Here is a 21,555-nt window from a genome sequence, read left to right on the forward strand (position 1 = left end):
TCCCAATTAGGGAATCTGTTCTCACTCCAGAGAGGAATTACCTCAGGGCACTGCCTCCTGGGGTGGGCAGGGATCAAGCAGGAGAAGGGAGAGGTTTGTCCACGGCCATGGAGAACCTGGCACCAACCTGTGCAGGAGACCACCCCAGCTGGGAGAGAAAAGGGCAGGGGTGCGGCAGCACAGTAAATGGCTGTCCACAGCATCCTCCACAGCCAGGGGGCACGGGGCCACCCACTGAGCTGGTCAGAAAAGCTTCCCAGTCAGGAGAAGAGCCACGGGGAGAGGAGGCCCAGTGGTAGAGGAGTGTAGCGGAGACCAGTAAGAGGGGAAAAACATAGGGAAATAAACACGTTCTGTTCATCTAGAGATAGTATAAGGAGAGCAAAATGACTACCACACCACAAACAGAAGGTAAATATTTGCAAAACATGCTGTGAGGTGCCATCAAGTCACTTCCGACTCACAACAGCCCTATGTACAACAGAATAAAACACTGCCCGGTCCTGCGCCATCCTCATGATGGTTGTTATGCTTGAGCCCATTGTTGCAGCCACTGTGTCAATCCATCTCACTGACGGTCTTTGTCTTTTTTGTTAACCCTCTGCTTTACCAAGCATGATATCCTTCTCCAGGGACTAATTCCTCCTGATAACATGTCCAAAGTACATGAGACCTAGTCTTGCCATCCTTGGTTCTAAAGAGCATTCTGGTTGTACTTCTTCCAAGACAGATTTGTTCATTTTTCTGGCAGTCCATGGTATATATATTCAATATTCTTTGCCAACACCACAATTTAAAGGCGTCGATTCATCCAGCTTTAGTATGCATATGACGTGATTGAAAACACCATGGCTCTGATCAGATGCACCTTACTCTTCAAGGTGAGATCTTTGCTTTTTAACACTTTAAAGAGATCTTTTACAGCGGATCTGCCCGACACAATGTGTCGTCTGATTTCTTGACTGCTGCTTCCATGGCTGTTGATTGTGGATCCAAATAAAATGAAATCCTTGACAACTTCAATCTTTTCTCTATTTATCATGTTGCTGCTTACTGGTCCAGTTGTGAGGATTTTTGATCTATGGTGGTGGTGGTGGTGGTGGTGGGCGGGGACTCGTTGCCGTTGAGTCAATTCTGACTCACAGCGACCCAAAAGGACAGAGTAGAACTGCCCCAAAGTGTTTCCAAGGAGCACCTGGTGGATTCAAACTGCTGACCTTTTGATTGGCAGCCATAGTTCTTAACCACTACGTCACCAGTGTTTCCGAGGTGTAATCCATAATGAATGCTATGGTCTTTGATCTTGATCAGTAAGTGCTTCAAGTCCTCTTCATTTTCAGCAAGCAAGGATGTGTCATCTGCATAACGCTGGTTGTTAATAAGTCTTCCTTCAATCCTGATGCCCCCTTCTTCTTCATATAGTCCAGCTTCTCGGATTATTTGCTCAGCATACAGATTGAATAAGGAAGACATAGGGCTCATGAAAAAATATAATCCTGAATACATTAAGAATTCTTACAAAATACTAAGAAAAAGAGAAAAAGTCAATAGAAAAGTAGGCAAAATATCTAATAGGGCTTTAAGGAGAATAACATTCAAACAGTAATTAACATAGGAAAACATGCTCAATGTCATCAGTTGTAGTGGTTTTTAAATGTCCACAAATTCTTTGATGCTCTTCTCTTGAAGAGTTGGAGCCTAACTCCTCTCCCCTTGAGTGTGGGCTGTGGAGAGCCACATGCTAAGTGAGCCTTCCTGGAAGTGATCCTCCACCCCAGCCAAGCCTGGGATGACTGCAGCCACAGCCAGCATATTGACTACAAACTTGTAAGAGACCCTGAGCCAGAACAACACAGTTAAGCTGCTCCCAGATTTCCGACCCTCAGAAACTCTGAGACTATAAATGTTTGCTGTATTAAGTCACTAAATACAGCAATAGATAGCTAACACATTGAGAATCATGGAAATTAAAACCATAAAGAGATATCATCACGTATTCATTCTCTTAGCTATCTAGTGGTGCTATAACAGATACACCACAAGTGGATGGCTTTAACAAACAGAAATGTACTTTCTCACGGTTTAGGAGCCTACAACAAGCCCAAATTCAGAGTGCCGGCTCTAAGGGAAGGCTTTCTCTCTCTGGCGGCTCTGGAGGAAGACCCTTGTCTCTTCTAGCTTCTGCTCCTGGGCAATCTTCATGTGGTTTGGCATCTCTCTTCCCCATCTCTGCTTCTGTCCCTTGCTTAATTTCTTTTATATCTTAAAAAACATTGACTCAAAACACACCCTACACTAATCCTGCCTCGTTAACATAAGACAAACCCATTCTCAAATGGGGTTATAACCACAGGCATAGAGGTTAGGATTTACGACACATATTTTGAGGGACACAATTCAATCCATAACACCCATTATATTGGCAAAAATTCAAAACTCTAAGAATATCACGTTGGTGAGGATGTGGTGTGTTAATTCTCATCTACTGCAAGTGAGAGTGTAAACTGGTACCACTCTAGAAAATAATTTGGCATTTTCTGGTTGAAAATGAACATGCTCTATGGGCTCCAAGTTTCACTCTGAGGTAGATATCCTAGAGATACTCTTGCTCATATGTACAGGATGCATGTAAAAAAAAGTTCACAGTGACACTTCTGTAATAGTGGAAGGGAACGAGGGGAATGTCCAACACTAGAAGGGACCAACAGTGGTGTATTCATGCAATGAACTACTTCATCACAGGGAAGATTAATTTATAGGTATACTTCAACAACGTGAATGATTCTCAGGAACACCACACTGAGGGGGGAAAAGCCACAGAAGAACACTGCAGTGCGATTCCATTTGTATTATGTATTGCTTGGGGACTACAACCATAACAAAACTACATAAAAAAAAAAAAAACCAAATAGATGGAAAACACAAAACTCAGAAAGTCCTTGACTCTAAGAGGGAGGGAAGCAGAATGCGACTGGAGGGGGAACACAGGGGCTTTGAAAGGTGATGGAGAGGCTTTCTTAAACTAGATGGTGAGTATACATGTCTTCATCACACCATTTTTAAATATTCTTTTATTACATCTGTTCAGTATTTGGATGGCAAGACTTCGTCTCACATACTTTGGACATGGTACCAGAGGGGACCAGTCCCTGGAAAAGCACGTCATGCTTTGTAAAGTAGAGGGTCGGCAAAAAAGCAGAAGACCCTCAATGAGAGGAACTGACATGGGGCTGCAACAATGGGCTTAAGCATAACAATGATCATGAGGATGGTGCAGGACAGGGCAGTGTTTTGTTCTGTTGTACACAGGGCTGCTATGACTTGGAACCGACTTGATGGCACCTAACACAACACAACATTCAATGTTTAATTTTAAAAAAACCTGAGGAGGAGAAGGGACCATCAGAGGCTATAAAGTTAGAATGTCCTAACAAGGATCAAGTCTGGGGGAAAGGATCCCTACTTGGCTCATTCACCTGGTATATATCTATGAAGCATCCTCTTGTGCCTAGTCTAGGGATACAGAGGGACTAAGTGGGGCCTTGGTCTCTCCAGAGCTCGCCAGCTTCAGTCTACAACTAGGCAGGTTAAGGTTTTAAAAGCACGGCCCTCCTTTTGTGGAGTCCCTGGGTGGCACAAACAGTTAAGCATTCAGCTATTAACCAAAAAGGCTGGCAGTTCGAATCCACTCAGGTGCCTCAGAAGAAAGACTTGGCAATCTCCTTCTAAAAGATCAGTCACTGAAAACCCTATGGAATGCAGTTTTTTTCTGCAGCACATGGGGTTGCCAGGAGTCAAAACTGATCTGATGGCAACCGGTTTTCCTGTCTTTTCATTCCTGTTCTTCATCAGATTGGGACACAGATCGTTTTTGCTACACGATCCATACAGCCAGCATCGTCCATCTGCAGCTCTGCAGGCTACTGGTCTTTATTTTACAGACACCATGTTATTGGGGAATGAGGGCTAGATTTAGAGTCCAAACTATTTTCTAGAGGCAACATTAGCTTGGACACAACATTTACTTGATTATGAGCAAGTTATTTTCACGTTCCCGAGCCTCAGTTTCCTCATCTGTTCCCAGCACCACTCATTGTGCAGGTCTGTTGCAAAGATTAAGGGAGATAAAGTCCTCGGTGGCAGGGAGCCCTGTGCATAGTTTTTTTTTTTTCTTTTTTAATTGCCTTTCTTCAAGACACTCTGGATGATTCATTCCTCTCTTTTTTGAAGGTCATTTTGAATTTGGGTTTGTTCTTTCACGGTTCCAGCACAGCCTCCCCGAGAATCTGCCCCAGCCCCTGGGGCATCATCGAGGAAACTCAGCATGCTCACTCCCATTTCCGCAGCCCTGACAAAGCCATTAACTAACAGAGGCCCAAGGAAAGATGCCTGCAGAGTTCCACAGGGCGATTGCTTGGCATTTAAACAGCCCTTGAACATCACTCCTTTAGAGCAGAGACAAAAATGTTCTCTCCTGGATCCATCCCTTTGGATTCCTATCTGCCAAGTGAACTACACATGACACTTTGGTTTGCTGATGGCTGTCCACATAATCTTAATGCTCTGAGATCAGGCCCCAAAGAAAAGCTCAAAAGGAGACCATCGATTCCTCTCCTATTTCAGCCTCCCACAGTGTGACTACCCACCACCACGGTAGCCAAGTGTCGTCGTTGACTCATGGCAGCCCCATATACCTCAAATGATAGGGTTTTCACTGGCTGATTTTCAAAGTAGATTGCCAAGCCTTTCTTCCTAGTCTATTTTAGAATGGAAGCTTCACTGAAACCTGTTCAGCATCATAGCAACACACAAGCCTCCAACGACAGAGGGGTGGTAGCTACACAGGAGGTACACTGGCTGGGATTGAACTGGGGTCTCCCACATGGAAGGCGAGAATTCTACCACTGAACCACCAGTGCCTCATTCTTACGAATAAGCATAATTAAAAAACAGGGTCCTGCATTTTACCATTAATTCAGATGCCTCCACTGTGATACCAGGAGTATTTAGGTTGTTAGGTATGTGGCCTTGGGCACATCCCTTATTCCTTCCAAGGGAAGATAAATTACATATAAAACACGTCTGTTACTGTTATGTGCCTTCGAGTTGATTCTGACTCATATCAAACCCACAGGACAGAGCGGAGCTGCCTCATAGGGTTTCCAAAGCTGTAATCTTTATGGAAGCAGATTGCCGCATCTGTCTCACATGGAGTGGCTGGTGAGTTTGTACCACAAACCTCTCAGCAGCTGAGCATTTAACCACTGCACCACCAGGCTCCTTTCATAAAAATACTTACCGACTAACTAAAACCTCACAGGGCTCTTGTGCTGGTAAGTGAGGCAGCCAGCAACAGACCTGGCCCAGGCAGACAGTCCCTATCTACTTTTGACCATCCAGCCATGTCAGTAAAACATTTTCAAGTAGAGGTTTCTAATAAATGCCTATTCATTTATTTAGTAAGTTATTTATATATTAATATTATATACATTATATGCATATATTATGTACTAATACACTGTTTATATTAATCAATCAATGGTTCTGAACTCTATTTCAGGGTTTTCAAAAACCCTTGAAATTGACTTGAAAATATTGGCTTGCAAGTTCTTTTTTTTGATTCAGGGAGGTCTGTGTTTATCTTCGATGATAAAGAGATTCCGGAGTGTTCAGAGTCACAGGGAAAACATTAACTGAGTTGGAAAGCAAAGCTTCTTGCCTTGAGCAGCACACAGTCTGGTGAGCTGGATGGAAGGGCAACGGCACATGTGCACCAGGAAGATCCAAAGGCAGCAAGTCTCTCCCGTGTCAGTTGATGGTGAAATTCAGTATTTGTCTGACACCGCGAATTCCTCTTAAGGTATATATAGTGTATTTTAGGCTACCAAAGAATTCTCATGTCATTTTATAATCACTAAAGCCAAACCAAACCTGTTGCCCTCGAATCGATTCCGACTCATAGCAACCCACAGGGTTTTCTGGAGCGGCTGGTGGATTTGAACTGGTGACCTTTTGGTTAGCAGCTGAGCTCTTAACCACTGTGCCACTGGACTCCACTACTAGGTCATAAACAGGCAGGGTTGTTGTTGCTGTCAGCTACCTTCAAGTCGACTGACTCATGCAACCCCATATGTTGCTGGGTAGACCTGCTCAATAGGGTTTTGGAAGCAAATCACCAGGCTTGCCTTCGAGGTACCTCTGGGCAGGTTTGAACTGTCAACTTCTCAGTTAGTAGTTGAGCACTTAGCCACATGCACCACCCAGGGACTCCTCAACAGACAAGGTAGGGATCATCATCTGTTTCAAAGATAAGGAAACTGAGGTGTTGAGAACTGAAGGGACTAAACGGAGTCCCTGGGTGGTGCGAACGGTTAATACACTCAGCTGTTAACTGAAATGTTGGAGGTTAGAGTCCACCCAGAGGAACCTTGAAAAAAAGGCCTGGCAATCTACTTCTGAGAAATCAACCACTGAAAACCCTACGGAGCACATTTCTACTCTGACACACACAGGGTCGCTATGAGTTAGAATCGACTCAATGGTAACTGGTGGTGGTGTCGAGAAACACTCAGCTGCTCCCTCCCGAGCCGAGATCCCATTCCAGCTCTCCTGCCTGGGAGCCCACTGCTCTTCCCATCAGGCCTCCTCTGACTTCTCACTGCAGATGACACAGAACATTCACAAAAACAAGTCTCTCCCCTTCAGAATTCCTGGAAAAGGTATAAACCTGAATGTGGACGGTAAGAGAATGAGGACCTAAGAGTGCACAAACGGGCTGAGTGCCATGTAAGTGTGCACATTTGTGACTCAGAATATATACAACAAAAAGCTTTAAAAAAGAATGTGGCTGATTTACATTTGCTTCTTTTATCTCATCTGAATTTTCTACAGCAAACATGTTAATAATATTATACTTCTATAATGAGAAAAGTTAGTGAAGAATACTGAATACACCATGGACTGCCAGAAGAACAAACAAATCTGTCTTTGAAGAAGTACATCCGGAATGCCCCTTATAAGCAAGGCTGGCGAGACTTCATCTCACGTACTTTGGACATGTTATCAGGAGGGACCAGTCCCTGGAGATAAGGATATCCTGCTTGAAAAAGTAGATGGTCACTGAACAAGAGGAAAGCCCTCAATGAGATGGACTGACGCAGTGGCTACGACAATGCCCTTAAACACAGCGACGACTGTGTGACTGGGGCAGGACTGGGCAGTGTTTTATTCTGTTGTACTCAGGGTCACTATGAGTTGGAACCGACTTCACGGCAGTTAACAACAACAACGAGAAAAAGAAAGGTCCCCAGGTCACGCAAATGCTTTGTGCTTGACCTCTAGCCGTAACGGTGGCAGTCTGAACCCACCCAGTGGCATTGTGGAAGAAAGGCCTCGAGATCTACTTTTGTAAAGATTACAGCCAAGAAAACTCTATGGAGCAGTTCTACTCTATAACAGGAGACGGAATTGATTCACAGCAACTAATAACAATACCACAATGACAAAAAAAACAGGTCATTTAAAACAATCAGTCCCATGTTTTTCAGAGCATACCCGCTACCCTCCGACTCTCTATAAAGAAAAAAGTACGTTTGATCAGTTATGAGACATGAAAGACCTGAGAACATTCTGTCGTCTTAAGAATTCAAGTGACAAACTGACAGTGTAAAGTCAACTTCCTCAATCTCATTCCCCGAGTGCTCTGTCTTATTGCATGACTATCAATGAAAAACACTTCAGAATCAACAGCAACTTGCTTTGATTTTCATACCCAGACAGGACATCAAAAAATCAATAAGCAGTAATGTTTCTGACTAGAAACGCAACTTGAGAGAACCCCCCAGCCCTCGTAAAAGACACTTTAAAATTCTTGCCCACATCCAAACTATAAATGGAATTCAATACATGCATGACTGCTTTCTAGTGGTTATCACTGGGCATGGTTGCCTTAAGATAGTTTCTTATGTGAACAGCTGTGATGAATTTGCTCTATGTGGTCAGGTGAGACCATGAGAAGGAGGCAGGATTTTCACAGAATTGGGAGAACACCACACACAGAAATAAAGCCGATGGCCCTGGCATTTCTCCACAGAGTCTTTCTACATTTTAATTGCTACGTCTTTTTTATACAGGAAAAAACAGCCCTAGTTTGATGAGACAGAAACCATCCAACAGTGTGGTTAAGATGCAATTTGGAGTAATGGGCAGCAAAAACCCGCTGCCGTCACAGCAACCCTAAAGGACAGAGTAGAACTGTCCCATAGGGTTTCCAAGGAGTACCTGGTGGATTTGAACTGCAAATCTTCTGGTTAGCAGCTGTAGCTCTTAATCACTACGCCACCAGGGTTTCCACTGGCAGCAAGGTATACCAAAAAGTAGGCTAGCAATGTCATGGTCAAGGAAGGTCTGCTCAGTGCAGAAAGGTGGTCTTTAAGCATACCTGTAGTCATTAACCTGATTATGGGAACAGTGTAATAAAGGACTAATTGAGAAGGACTGAACACCACAGTAATAGCATACATCTGTGCCCCTTACTTATGAAAATTTAGAAAATTTGAAAGAGTAGGAAAGAGCAAGAACAATTTAAGTATCACTGGGGCCCTCCATCCCACTCAATGAGTGTGTGGCCCAGGGTGGACAGGATGGATGGTACCATCTACTCTCCCCACACCTGCCCACAGTGGGAGCATCTTCCTGGGCAATGGTGACTGGCTGAAAGATTTCCTCTGTGTGTGTGTTTTAAATACCACGGTCCTTAAATGAATGCCAACACTTTGTAAAAACACCAAATGATTTATATTTTAAGTGTAATTCATGGGCCATCCAAGGATTTTCAAGGGTTATTTTGACCTCACGTAATACTTTCCGTATATACAGGCTTTAAAACCTAACCTCCAATAAAACGCAACTCCAGGGTAAATGTTACTTTACAGAGAACTCTAAGACCCAGGGGGCAGCAATCGCTGATTATCTTGTTCATCCTATTACCACCCTCTCCTAATAGTTAATCATTCTGAATAAATAGAATAGAAAAAATAAAATGCAGGTTTTCTGGACACTGCAGAAGAAATGAGCTATAAACCTGAAGACAAGGCAGTAGAATTTCTACAACTTGAAGCACAGGGTATAAAGGCTAACAGAGTCCCAACGACCTGTGGGTTGGCATCTAGAAGCCTAACACAAATGTGACTGGCGCCCCAGAAAAAGGAAAGAGATTACAGAAAGAAATAAAAAACTTGAAGAAATATTGGCTGAAATTTCTTGCAGTTTTGATTAAAGGTTTTCAATTAATTATAATGACCAATTTCCTTCACCCCTAAGTTAGGGAGAATGTTGCCTTTCATACAGGACTGTGAGAAGATGAAGTGCCATCATAAATGTACCTAAGGCCCCAATGGCTCTACCCAGCACATAGTATGTGCTTAACAAACGACAGCAATTATTAATCATTATTTCTACCAAAATGGAACCATCAAGGCAGAGAAACACATTTTTATACTCACCTTTAACAGAGTATTTCCGCTGTTCATGTTGGTTGAGGTTTTAAAAAACTCCCAAACTACTGGTTGCAGAATGAGTGCTCTTCATTTTTTTTTTAAAATGTAAAATGAGATAATTTCTCACGACCTATGCTGCTGTAAGACGCAAGCGTACCTAAGAAATAAACTTATTCTAAATAAAACTGGAAGCACTCATTCCATGATACACAAAGGAAGGAAACATACACATACACACACACAAACAGCTTCTGATTTCAAAAAGAATATCTGATCCAATGACTTGAATCCCAAAATGGGAACATCTTAAAAAACCTGGAGTTCTCAGATTATTCTGGAAAGAGACTCCAATTTTCTAAAGGCAATCTTTAAACTCCCTCCAGTTTTATGCCTCCATAATTTGATGTGTAATGCTCTCCTGGATGAAAATAACTTGCTTTGGAAAAAGCTCTCTTCCTTGATCATTTGTTTACAACTCTTAACCAGTAATGAGGGACCCACAAGAATGCAAAATGCCCTGAAGCCCCAAAGGAGTTTGTTTCAACTTTGCTCAAATCACCACCACCACCAAAAGGTATTTATAATACTTTTATCTAAAGCTTCCTACTTCTAAAACCTTATAATTATGTTTAACTAACAAGCTTACATTAATTAAAAAAAATTTTTTTAATTGGGTTATTATCCACAAACTTGGAAATCAACTAAAATGATGAAATTTCCTAAACACAGACCAGCTGCTCTTTGCATACCTTCTGACATTTTGTCCTTATCTTTTTATTAAAATCTTAATCTATTTTATCTCTTATCTATGTTAAGAAAAATTTTCTCCTACTGAAAACCAAAGGATTAAAATTAGCATTAGGCAACACCATGCTAAAAAAAAAAAAAAAGAGACCAAAATTAATTACCAACTCCACTTAACAATTCATTTCACACAATGCCATCAAACTGAAGAAAATGTTTAAGTAAAAAGTAGCTACAGTGACCTGAAGTTGCTTGGATACAAAAACATTCACTTCCTATCCACTGATGAATTTAGTACTTTACCTTCAAAATCTTGGATTTCACCATGTACCATGCGCTATTTCTTAAAATAGATAAATTAGCAAAATGGGTTTTCTTGGCTTGTACTCTTATCAGAAGCAGATCACCAGGCCTATTCTTCCACAGTGGCCCAGATGGGTTTGAATCACCAACCTTACACCACCTAGGGAACCTTAAACAAAGAAAAAACAAACCCGTTCCCATCAAGTCGATACTGACTCACAGTGACCTTACAGAGCAGAGGAGAACTGCTCCATAGGGTTTCAAAGGAACAGCTAGTGGATTTGAACTGCTGATCTTTCTGGTTTGCAGCCGAGCTCTTAACCACTGTGCCACGAGGGCTCCATGTAACACTACTATATCTGTTCAAAAAGATTAACATTTTCAACTCAACTAACTCTTCAGTAGAACAACAAATTCAGTACATCGGTGAATGAATATGAACCACGGACTCTTCCATTGTATAAAAGTAGAGTATGTACAGCACAGAGAAGCAGTCAGCTCTTCTTTCTTAATAGCCACACACTGGCCTACCATGGGATGCGCATACCCATGCCTGCAAGGCAAGGAAGTGCTATGAATGCCAGCTCTCCTCCTACTGTTCTGCCCTGGTTGTCTCACAAGGATTGAGAGCAAGATCTCAGCTAGGACTGCAGTCATCTGACGGTTTGACTGGGGATGGTAGATTTGCTTCCAAGTTGCTCACTCACAAGGCTAGCAAGTTAGTGATGATGGTTTTTGGTAGAAGGCCTCTTGCCACAGGGTTGCTTGAGTGTCCTCCTGACATGGTAGCTGGTTTCCTTCAAAGCAAATGACCAGAAAGAGAGAAAGAGACCCAGGTGGAGCTATCTCTTTGATGACTTGGCTTGGCAATCACACAGCAACACTTTAGCTATGTTCTGGTCATTAGCAGCGAGTCCCTAAGTTTGGCTTACAGTTAAGTCAGAGGAAACTAGATGCCATCTTTTGAAAAAAAAAAAAGTCAAAGAATTGCAGACATATTTTAAAACTTCCACAGTACTCAATGAAGTACTAGTTATTTTAAACATGTTATCAGCGAGTGAGTGAGAAAGAAATGACCACTAAAGCAAACTTTCTAAATGACAATATATTTCACAGATTAAGAATGTGAAGGCTTCAAAACTTAGCAACAATGCAGGAAAACCTAATAGCTTGGAAATTTTTCCCTTGGTCAAACCATTTCACGGAATTGAGGCTTTTTGTTTTCCTTTTTTTTTTTTTTAAAGTGTCCTTATGGCAGAGTTTTGTAGAGGTTCATTCTGGTTCAAACCTGTGGAAATGCAAACACTCAGCAGGGGGTCAAATTGGACTGAACTGGTTTGAAGCCCTACCTTATACACAGTGAGGACAAGTGGGAAAAAAATTTTCAAAGCAATTTTCAAGCTAAAAGGCTTTCATTAAGATAACAATGCTTTTCTAATAAACTTCTCTTATTACTATGCTGTTTACTAATGAATACAGACAAAGCTTATGTGTAAAAATAATGTATTTTTTATCTTTCATCACTTGAGGTATAGGCGGGGCTAGTAATTGCACCCCAGAAATACAGATATGCTTTTTAAATCGTTAAAGAATATCCGACGGGCTTCATGTCACTTAAGCACTGTGAGAAAACAAGAAAATTACAAAAACACATTGGGAAATGGATACCAGGGTGCAGCCTCTTGTGGCTTCTCTGGATAAGGCCAAAAGCCCTTGGACGGGGACCACTCGGATTCCACTGAACATGTATCATGGAAAGATGCTCAACAACACTGTTTTACTCATCCAGCTGTTTTTTAAGAATTAAATGTCATAGTGCTGCCCACAATCTACACAAGCTGACCAAACACTGGGTGTGCATGACTCCTTCCTGGCTGCAGAAACCCTATCAGGCCCCAGGAGTCTGGGAGAAGCCCTTAGGGAGCTGGGTTTATACTCATGTTTCCACACCACGGGCAAGACAGCCACTGTGGTGGCTGCCAGCCAGGAACCAGCAAAGTCATCCCATGGATTAGGCTGCTGGGGGGTTACATTTGATTGATTCATTCATGAATATTCATTAGTGAATATTCAACAGCCATTCAAGGAGCGCTTCCCAGGTACCTACCCAGTGAGCAAACAGTGAGTCATTCAACACTTGTTGAGCCCCAGACTATGTGCCAGGAAAACAAAGTACTGAGTACCATTGAACACCACAGATGGAATTACCTAGGTCTTCCCTTCCTTTACCTGCTAGGTATGGCATCTTGGACAAGTTAGTCTGGCTCTAAGCTTCAGCTTTATCATCCATAAAATGGGGATAATGGTAGTGCCTGCTTCATGGCCTTGTTTGGCTTAGCCTGTTGCTGTTACGTGCCATCAAGTCGATTTTCTACCCACAATATCTGGTACAGCATGAGCCCCAATGAATGCCATTTTCTCTGAGAGGTGCTCCCATTACCACCCTCCTCAAACTACCTCAGATCCTTCTTGCTATCTCCCTCTTGGCATCCTTTAAGCTCTCCTGTATAGCACTGACCAGTTTCTAATTATACAGTGAAACCTGTGAGAGCTGGAACATGACAGGACAGCCTTGCTGTTCCGAGTTTTTCAAGTTTTGTGCCTTGTCTTGCCCTTCTTATTAGTGGAAAATATTTGAGTTTTCCTTCTCTGACAGGTTTCCATCTTACAGATTCCAGCTCTTGCAGGTTTTACTCTACACTCCAGTTTAATTATGTGATTAACACCCAGAGTAGTAGCACATTACACGTGCTCAATAAGTATCTGTTGAATAAACTAGTAAACTATGTTGAGAAATACATGAAATATAAAGATGGAAGACTCAGAACCAGCCCTCATCAAGGAGTTCCTAACCCAGCACAACAGTTCTCAATTGTAGAAGCACATGAGAATCACCTAGGCAGTAATTCTTTTTAAATCCCTATAGCTAGGAATGGAAACCTTGGTGGCGTAGTGGTTAAGAGCTACAGCTGCTACCGGGTCAGCAGTTCGAACCCACCAGGTGCTCCTTGTAAACCATATGGGGCAGTTCCACTTTGTGGTACAGCGCTGCCGTGAGTCAACTCAATGTCAACAGGTTTGGGGGGTTTTTTTTGTATACCTGGGATTGCCTGATTTCTTCTTCTTCCTTTTTTTTTTTAAGATGACTTCAGTGAACAGTCAAGGTTGAGGATTACTGGTCTAGTGCAAGGAAGACTAGTTGAGACTGGTCAGCAATTACAATACAACGGGGATACACGTTCCACCACAGAAGCACTGTCCTAAAGATGTTCCTGTGATGATGGAAATGTTCTTTATCTGCACTGTCCAATACGGCAGTCACTAGTTACATGTGGCCATTGAGTGCCTGAAGTGTAGCTACTAGGACTGGGAACTGAATTTTTAATTTAATTAATTAAAATTTAAATAGCCATATATGAGTAGAGGCTCTCACTGGGTAGCACAGACCTAGGAGGAAGCACAGAGGAGAACCCGTACTCTAGGCTGGGGGATTCAAAGCTAACTTAGCCGTGGCTCCCATCCATAAGGGAATACAACTGACTGGAGGAAATGGCAACCAAAGTCTGCATACAGTCCTTGAACACTCCACCTTACACACATTCAGGGGCAACCTCTTCCTCCTGCCACAGTACCCTACAAATTAGGTAGTATTTTATGGTGAGGGAAGTTAAGACTCATGAAGTTCAGTAACTTATTTGACTTTAACAAGTAGTGACAGAGTTAAGATTCATATTACTAGGTTAGGAGCTATACCGCTTGAGCTTTTTTTTAAACTGCTTAATAGTTACGTTGTTGTTGTTAGGTGCTGCTGAGTGGGTTCCGGCCCATAGTGACCCTATGTACAACACAAGACACTGCCCGGTCCTGCACCATCTTCATGATCACTGTTACCCTTGAGCCTACTGTTGGAGCCACTGTGTCAATCCATCTCATCGAGGGTCCTTCCCTTTTTCACTGCTCTTCCAGTTTATCAAGCACGATGTCCTTTCATTTTTCCAAATGATAATCAACGCTTCAGTGAACGTGCTTGTATGTACATTTGAAATACACTTTTATTGGTGCATAACATATATACATACAGAAAAGTAGCATTTGATGAGTTATCAAAAAGTTAATATAACCATGTAACCACAAAAAAATAAATAAATAAAAATCAAAAAATAGAACAACAGAACCTCAGAAGCTCCCCTCGCGGCACCTACTAGCTAGGTATTCCACCTGCCTTGCCAAAGAGCTAACAGCTATAAAGGGCCTTGTACATTGTGGGAGTCCATTAAAATGGACCTAAGGGACTAGAGGAATCCCGGCGGCCATGCTCCCCAGACCTTCTGTCGGCACAGGACGGGAGCCATCCCCGAAGACAACTCATCAGACATGAAAGGGACTGGTCAGCGTGTGGGAGAGAGATGCTGATGAAGAGCTAATTATATCAGGTGGACACTTGAGAGTGTGTTGGCAGCTCTTGTCTGGAGGGGGGATGGGAGGATAGAGAGGGAAGCTGGCAAAATTGTCACGAAAGGAGAGACTGAAAGGGCTGACTCAATAGGGGAAGAGCAGGTGGGAGTACGGAGTAAGATGTATGTAAACTTGTATGTGACAGACTGATTGGATTTGTAAACGTTCACCTGAAGCTTAATAAAAGTTAATAAAAAAAAATGGAGCTAAGGGTAGAAGTTATAAATAAGGTATATAATTTAAGCCAAGACTTAAAACAACACTTGGTCAATACATAACTAGACAACTGTCATTTGTCTACAGTAATTAGACATTAGTATTTTATCGGATATAAAGAAATTAGAGTCATCAAGGCATCAGGGTGGGAATGTATTAACAATTAAGATTATATGGAGTGTTTTAAGGCCTAGGCTTTTAAGGAAGATAAGAGACTATTTGATTTCCAGTTTAGTTAGACCAGTGATTGCCAGCTATGATGGTGGGGGAGGGGAGGGCATAAAGTGTCTGAGGGTTGAGTGTTGCCATGTTCTATGTTGCTTTCAGCTCCATAATTTTAAGACGATAAAATTAAAAGCAACTACCACTTATTGAACTCCCGTGATGTGGTAGGCCCTTTATACTTATTAAACCAACCAGTTTCTGTCAAGTTCACTCCGACTCATGGAGGCCTCCTGTCGCACCAGGCCCTTCTTCCAAGGTGCCTCTGGGTAGACTTGAGCCTCCAATCTTTTAGTTAGCGGCCAAGCTCATTAATTAACCAGTTGTACCACTGGCTTATTAAATTCCATCAACAACCCTTTGAGAGAACTACCACTATTCTAGTTTTAAAAGTAAAGTAACTAGTTCAAGGTCACGTTGCTAGTAAGTAGCACAGCAAGGATTCAAACCCACATCTGTCCAACTTCAAAGCTGGTTCTCTTTCCTGATACTCTGCTGCCTCCTCCTCCTGAGTTTTCGGTCATGTTATAGACAGCTGACTTCTTAAAGAACTGACCCTTGGGTAAGGGAGCTGCTACTGCAAGGACAATAACGGAAGATATGAATCAGAGGCCTTAAAACCCATTCATGTTTCCACGCCTCTCCTTCCCTTGGGCAGTGGAGCCTACAATTTTGTGGTTACCAATTGTTTATCTTAATTTAATCTGTTCCTTCCTACTCACTGACAATATATTTTGGTCTCCAAGCAGGACAAGATCCCCAAGTGCTTAACCGAATTACGGGCTGACCAACTACACAAAGGAATTTTAAATACCTCATGGGACTTGTGACAAAATTACCTATAAATCTATTAAGTTTTTAGATGTATAATAAATCCATTGCAAGTAGGAATACAAACAGAAACCTATACACCAATGCTCACCGTGGCACTTACTCACAATAGCAAAAGGTGGAAACAACCTGAAAGTCCATCAACAGATGAATGGATAAACAAAATGTGGTGTATACACAAAATGGAATATTACTCAGCCATAAAGTGAAATGAAGTCTTTATTACATGCTATGACATGGACGAACCTTGAAAATATTAAAAAAAAGAAAATTTTTTTTTTTTTTTTTATGACATGGATGAACCTTGAAAATACTATGCAGCAGTGAAATCATCACTCACAAAAGGACAAATACTGTATGATCCTGCTTATAGGAGGTAGGTGAATGTACGGAGATTAAAGCTTATTAGCGGGTATCAGGGGTAGAAGGGAGGGAGTGGGGAACTCATTGCCTAGGGGGCACTGTGTTTCTGTTAATGGCGATGGAATATTCCGGAAAAGGATAATGATGATGGTTGTGCAACATGAAAAAACATAACCCAATGTCACTGAATTGTACGTGTAAAAAATGCTGAATTGGCAAATGTTTTGTTATATATATTTCTATCAGAATTTTTTAAAAAAGAGTAAGTTTTAAAAAATATACTGCAAATAGTATTTTTTTCTCTTTCCTTTGGAAACAGAGGCAGAGAAAAAAGAGGAAACTGAATTTCTTTCATCTATTTACTTTTCCATTTGTATCAAGTACTCCATAAACTTACCATCTAACAAACAACAGAGAAAAATCTGCAGCCATTATTTACAATTCATGTTATCTGTTTTGGTGAGGGCTTACCTTGACCAGAATTATATATTGCTTTTACAGACTTCTTCACTTTCTGTAAGGCTGTTCTATCTTGGTCGAGAGCCTAGAAGAGAAAACAAACAGGAAAAAACATGATGTTAGAAAATCTGGTAAATTGAAAAACGGCATAATGGTACTTGTTTTGTTCTTCTGTACAGCAATCTACCCTATTTATTAATAGTGAAACACTTCAGAGTGGGACTATCCAGAATTTGATGAGTCACACTTTTAGGGTAAGTGCAAAGTCACTCTACGAAAGCAAAAAGCCCCTCAGTGTCGGGGGAAATGGACTACACGGCGGCCAGTCAGTCAGCATGCTAAGGCGTGGATAGGAAAGCAGATGCACGATCCCAAAGAATTCAGAGATGTTTCCATCTCTCAACGAGTTTTCAGCCTAGTAGGGGAGGAAGGCAAACATAAGACAAACGACACAATACCCAGGAAACAAAACACACCGTTTACTGGCATTTTCAGTTAGGAAGAAAACATTTAAGGGGACGTTATAAGTAAGAATGACCAGAAGACGTTTTTCACAACACTTTTAAACTCGAGGATTCCTTTTTAGTGTTAAACATTATGTAACTATAACATAATGGAAGTTGTATTTAAAAAAATCTCTTACTAAAAAGCACAGCCTGGAAAATGCTACCATGATGCTGGTAATGCTCTTGAATGATTTCTTAGAAGATGAATCAGGACATCTTGTACATCAATCTACTTGTGCTACAAGGAGCGGGCTTCTGAGGGGGTGCCACGGTTGATTCTTAATCCGGGTGCTGGACACACAATTGTGTTCAGTTTGTGAAAACTCATCTCACCGTACAGTCAGGACATATACTCCTTTCTGTATGTGTATTACACTTCAAAAACAGTTTAAAAAGGAGGAACAAAAGTTGTGCTAGACATACGGTGTATTCAACATATATACAAAGCATGCTGAACCAACTTCTTCAAATCACTTTAAGGCCCTCTCTGCTTCCTCGCGGGTCTGAGGTTCCTGGATGGTATGTCAAGATTTGGGGGGCATGAGCAGTAACAGTAAAAATAATGAACTTGTATATGTTAAAAAAAAAAACACAAAAAAAAAACATTAAAGTGCTCCTCCATCCATTATATCATGGAAAACTCAGAGCTTCAGAGGACAACATGGAACTGCACAGAGGTTAAGTACTTCTGTGAAGGTCACCCCAGGGAGTGAAAAAGTATGGAAGTGGTGACTGCAATGGCAGCAGGAACCTCTTGTTCCCCTCCTTTTGGGATATTGGTCTCTCCTGCCACTCTAAACACGTGGCTCAGCTGGAGCTATCATTTTCAATTGGCTCCTGTCCTGTTTAATATCTCCCAGCATCTCATGTACTACCACACTTAAGGAAATACTGTTTTACAAGATAGCTTCAGGGAACAGATAATATTTAAGATTTGTACTTTAAAGAAGGAAGAAAACAATTTTTTTTTTTTTTTTTTAGTATGAATCATGGTGCTAAGAGGTTTACATGGATTTTCTCCCTTAATTCTCACAAACCCCTATGAAATTAGTGCTATTACTATATGTGTTTTACTGACGCGGAAACAAGAGGCTTAGAAAGGCTGAAATGTCCAGGGTGGCAGAGCAGGAATTGAACCCAGGTCTTTGACAACAGAACCTGACCTCCTAAACATCCAATTCTGCACTGCAATGATATCTGTCATGAATTAAAGCTAAAAGTAGAGCATGCCATCACAGGGAGGACTATCCACCAGTTTTCAGAGAGAAATCTGAGTTAAGAAAATATAAGATGTTTATGCTGCCAGGAGCGTCAGAGGGAAAGAAAGCAATGCATGTTAAGTGCAAACAAGCACTCATGAAAGAGATTTAATCCAACAGCCCTATACTTTGATGACCTGCATTAGCAAGAACATTTAAAAAAATTAATACTAATAATTAAAAAAAAAAAAACCAAACCCACTGCTGTCGAGTCGATTCTGACTCATAGTGACCCTACAGGACAGAGTAGAACTGCCCCAAAGAGCTTCTGAGGAGTGCCTGGGGGGATTTGAACTGCTGACCTCTTGGTTAGCAGCTGTAGCACTTAACCACTACACCGCCAGGGTTTCCAATCCTAATAATAGCTACCATTTATCTTTTGTACGCATATTATCACTATGTTTTTTTTTTCCCCCTCAGGAAAACCCCTGGGCTTTAAAGAAGTAAAGTAGCTTGCTACATGTCACATATCATGAGAAGAACCAGCATAAGCTTTTTCAACCATGTTGTAAAAAGCATGTCCATGTTTCCCCTGGCTCTTACCACATCTTAATGATCTTTAATATAGGAAACAAGGTCTGCTTCCGGAACAAGGTAACTTATCAGGTCAGCTTTGGGAAGTAATGACCACATAAAGACAGGTCCTCTCTGAGAAACTAACAAGTGGGCTTTAATGCCCGCGTGCCATTAAGGACTCCAAATGAGCCAAAGGATATTGATTTCAACCATAAGTTTATGACACCATCTATCTGGTTCCCTTTTGAGGGGATAAAGTCTCAGAATTTTATATTAAATGTTTTACCAACTCGTCTATAAACTAACAGGATGTGAAGTCCAAGTACTTACTTTTAAAGGTTATTAAAAACATTCCCACTGAACAGCTACAGTCACAGTTAAGTGTGGATGACACTTCTTTTTATGCACTCTAGTGTCTGGCCATTGGCAAAAAAAAGCCAAGTAAAACACATGTTTTTTTAAATAACTTTTATTGTGCTTTAAGTGAAAGTTTACAAATCAAGTCAGTCTCTAACACAAAAACCCATATACACCTTTCTACACACTCCCAATTACTCTCCCCTTAATGAGACAGCCCGCTCTCTCCCTCCACTCTCTCCTTCCGTGTCCGTTTCGTCAGCTTCTAACCCCCTCCACCCTCTCATCTCCCCTCTAGGCAGGAGATGCCAACTTAGTCTCAAGTGTCTACCTGATCCAAAAAGCCCACTCCTTACCAGCATTCCTCTACAACCCATTGTCCAGTCCAATCCATGTCTGAAGAGTTGGCTTCGGGAACGGTTCCTGTCCTGGGTCAACAGAAGGTCTGGGGGCCATGACCACCAGGGTCCTTCTAGTCTCAGTCAGACCATTAAGTCTGGTCTTACGAGAATTTGGGGTCTGCATCCTACTGCTCTCCTGCTCCCTCAGGGGTTCTCTGTTGTGTTCCCTGTCAGGGCTGTCATCGGTTGTAGCCGGGCACAATCTAGTTCTTCTGGTCTCAGGATGATGTAGTCTCTGGTTCATGTGGCCCTTTCTGTTTCTTGGGCTTGTAATTGCCTTGTGTCCTTGGTGTTCTTCATTCTCCTTTGATCCAGGTGGGTTGAGACCAACTGATGCATCTTAGATGGCCGCTTGCTAGCGTTTAAGACCCCAGACACCACTCTTCAAAGTGGGATGCACACAGAATGTTTTCTTAATAGATTTTATTATGCCAGTTGACTTAGATGTCCCCTGAAACCATGATCCCCAGACCCCTGCCCCTGCTACGCTGGCCTTCAAAGCATTCAGTTTATTCAGGAAACTTCTTTGCTTTTGGTTTAGTCCAATTGTGCTGACCTCCCCTGTATTGCATGCTGTCTTTCCCTTCATCTAAAGTAGCTCTTACCTACTATCTAACTAGTAAATGCCCTCTCCCCCCCCCATAACCACGAAAGAATGTTTTCTTCTCAGTTTAAACTATTTCTTAAGTTCTTATAATAGTGGTCTTATACAATATTTGTCCTTTTGCAACTGACTAATTTCACTTGGCAAAATGCCCTCCAGGTTCCTCCACGTTATGAAATGTTTCACAGATTCCTTGCTGTTCTTTATTGATGCGTAGTATTCCATTGTGTGAATATACCATAATTTATTTATCCGTTCATCTGTTGATGGGCACCTTGGTTGCTTCCATGTTTTTGCTATTGTAAACAGTGCTGCAATGAACATGGGTGTGCATATATCCATTTCTTGTAAAGGCTCTTATTTCTCTAGGATATATTCCAAGGAGTGGGATTGCTGAATCCTATGGTAGTTCTATTTCTAGCTTTTTAAGAAAGCACCTAATTGATTTCCAAAGTGATTGTACCATTTTACATTCCCGCCAGCAGTGTAGAAGTGATCCGATCTCTCCACAGCCTCTCCAACATTTATTATTTTGTTTTTTGGGTTAATGCCAGCCTTGTTGGAATGAGATGAAATCTTATTGTAGTTTTGATCTGCATTTTGCTAATGGCTAATGATCGTGAACATTTCCTCATATACCTCTTAGCTACCCGAATGTCTTCTTTAGTGAAATGTCTATTCATATCTTTTACCCATTTTTTAATGGGGTTATTTATCTTTTTGTAGTTGAGTTTTTGCAGTATCAAGTAGATTTTAGAGATCCAGCCCTGATCAGAAATGTCATAGCTAAAAACTTTTTCCCAGTCTGTAGGTAGTCTTTTT

The 21,555-nt window shown here is 41.6% G+C and overlaps 1 protein-coding gene across 8 annotated transcripts in view; it reads right to left on the reverse strand.

Annotated features, from left to right (window-relative positions):
• ASAP1 (ArfGAP with SH3 domain, ankyrin repeat and PH domain 1) overlaps nucleotides 1-21,555 on the reverse strand; it is a 360,432-nt gene that overhangs the window by 131,480 nt on the left and 207,397 nt on the right. For all 8 annotated transcript variants that reach the window (XM_064268087.1, XM_064268086.1, XM_064268091.1 and 5 more), the window contains one exon: nucleotides 17,103-17,175. In XM_064268087.1, coding sequence (XP_064124157.1) covers nucleotides 17,103-17,175 — 73 coding nt within the window. The remainder of the gene's footprint in view (nucleotides 1-17,102; nucleotides 17,176-21,555) is intronic.

Source organism: Loxodonta africana, chromosome 14, assembly GCF_030014295.1.
Source record: "Loxodonta africana isolate mLoxAfr1 chromosome 14, mLoxAfr1.hap2, whole genome shotgun sequence".
Classification (NCBI taxonomy): domain Eukaryota; kingdom Metazoa; phylum Chordata; class Mammalia; order Proboscidea; family Elephantidae; genus Loxodonta; species Loxodonta africana.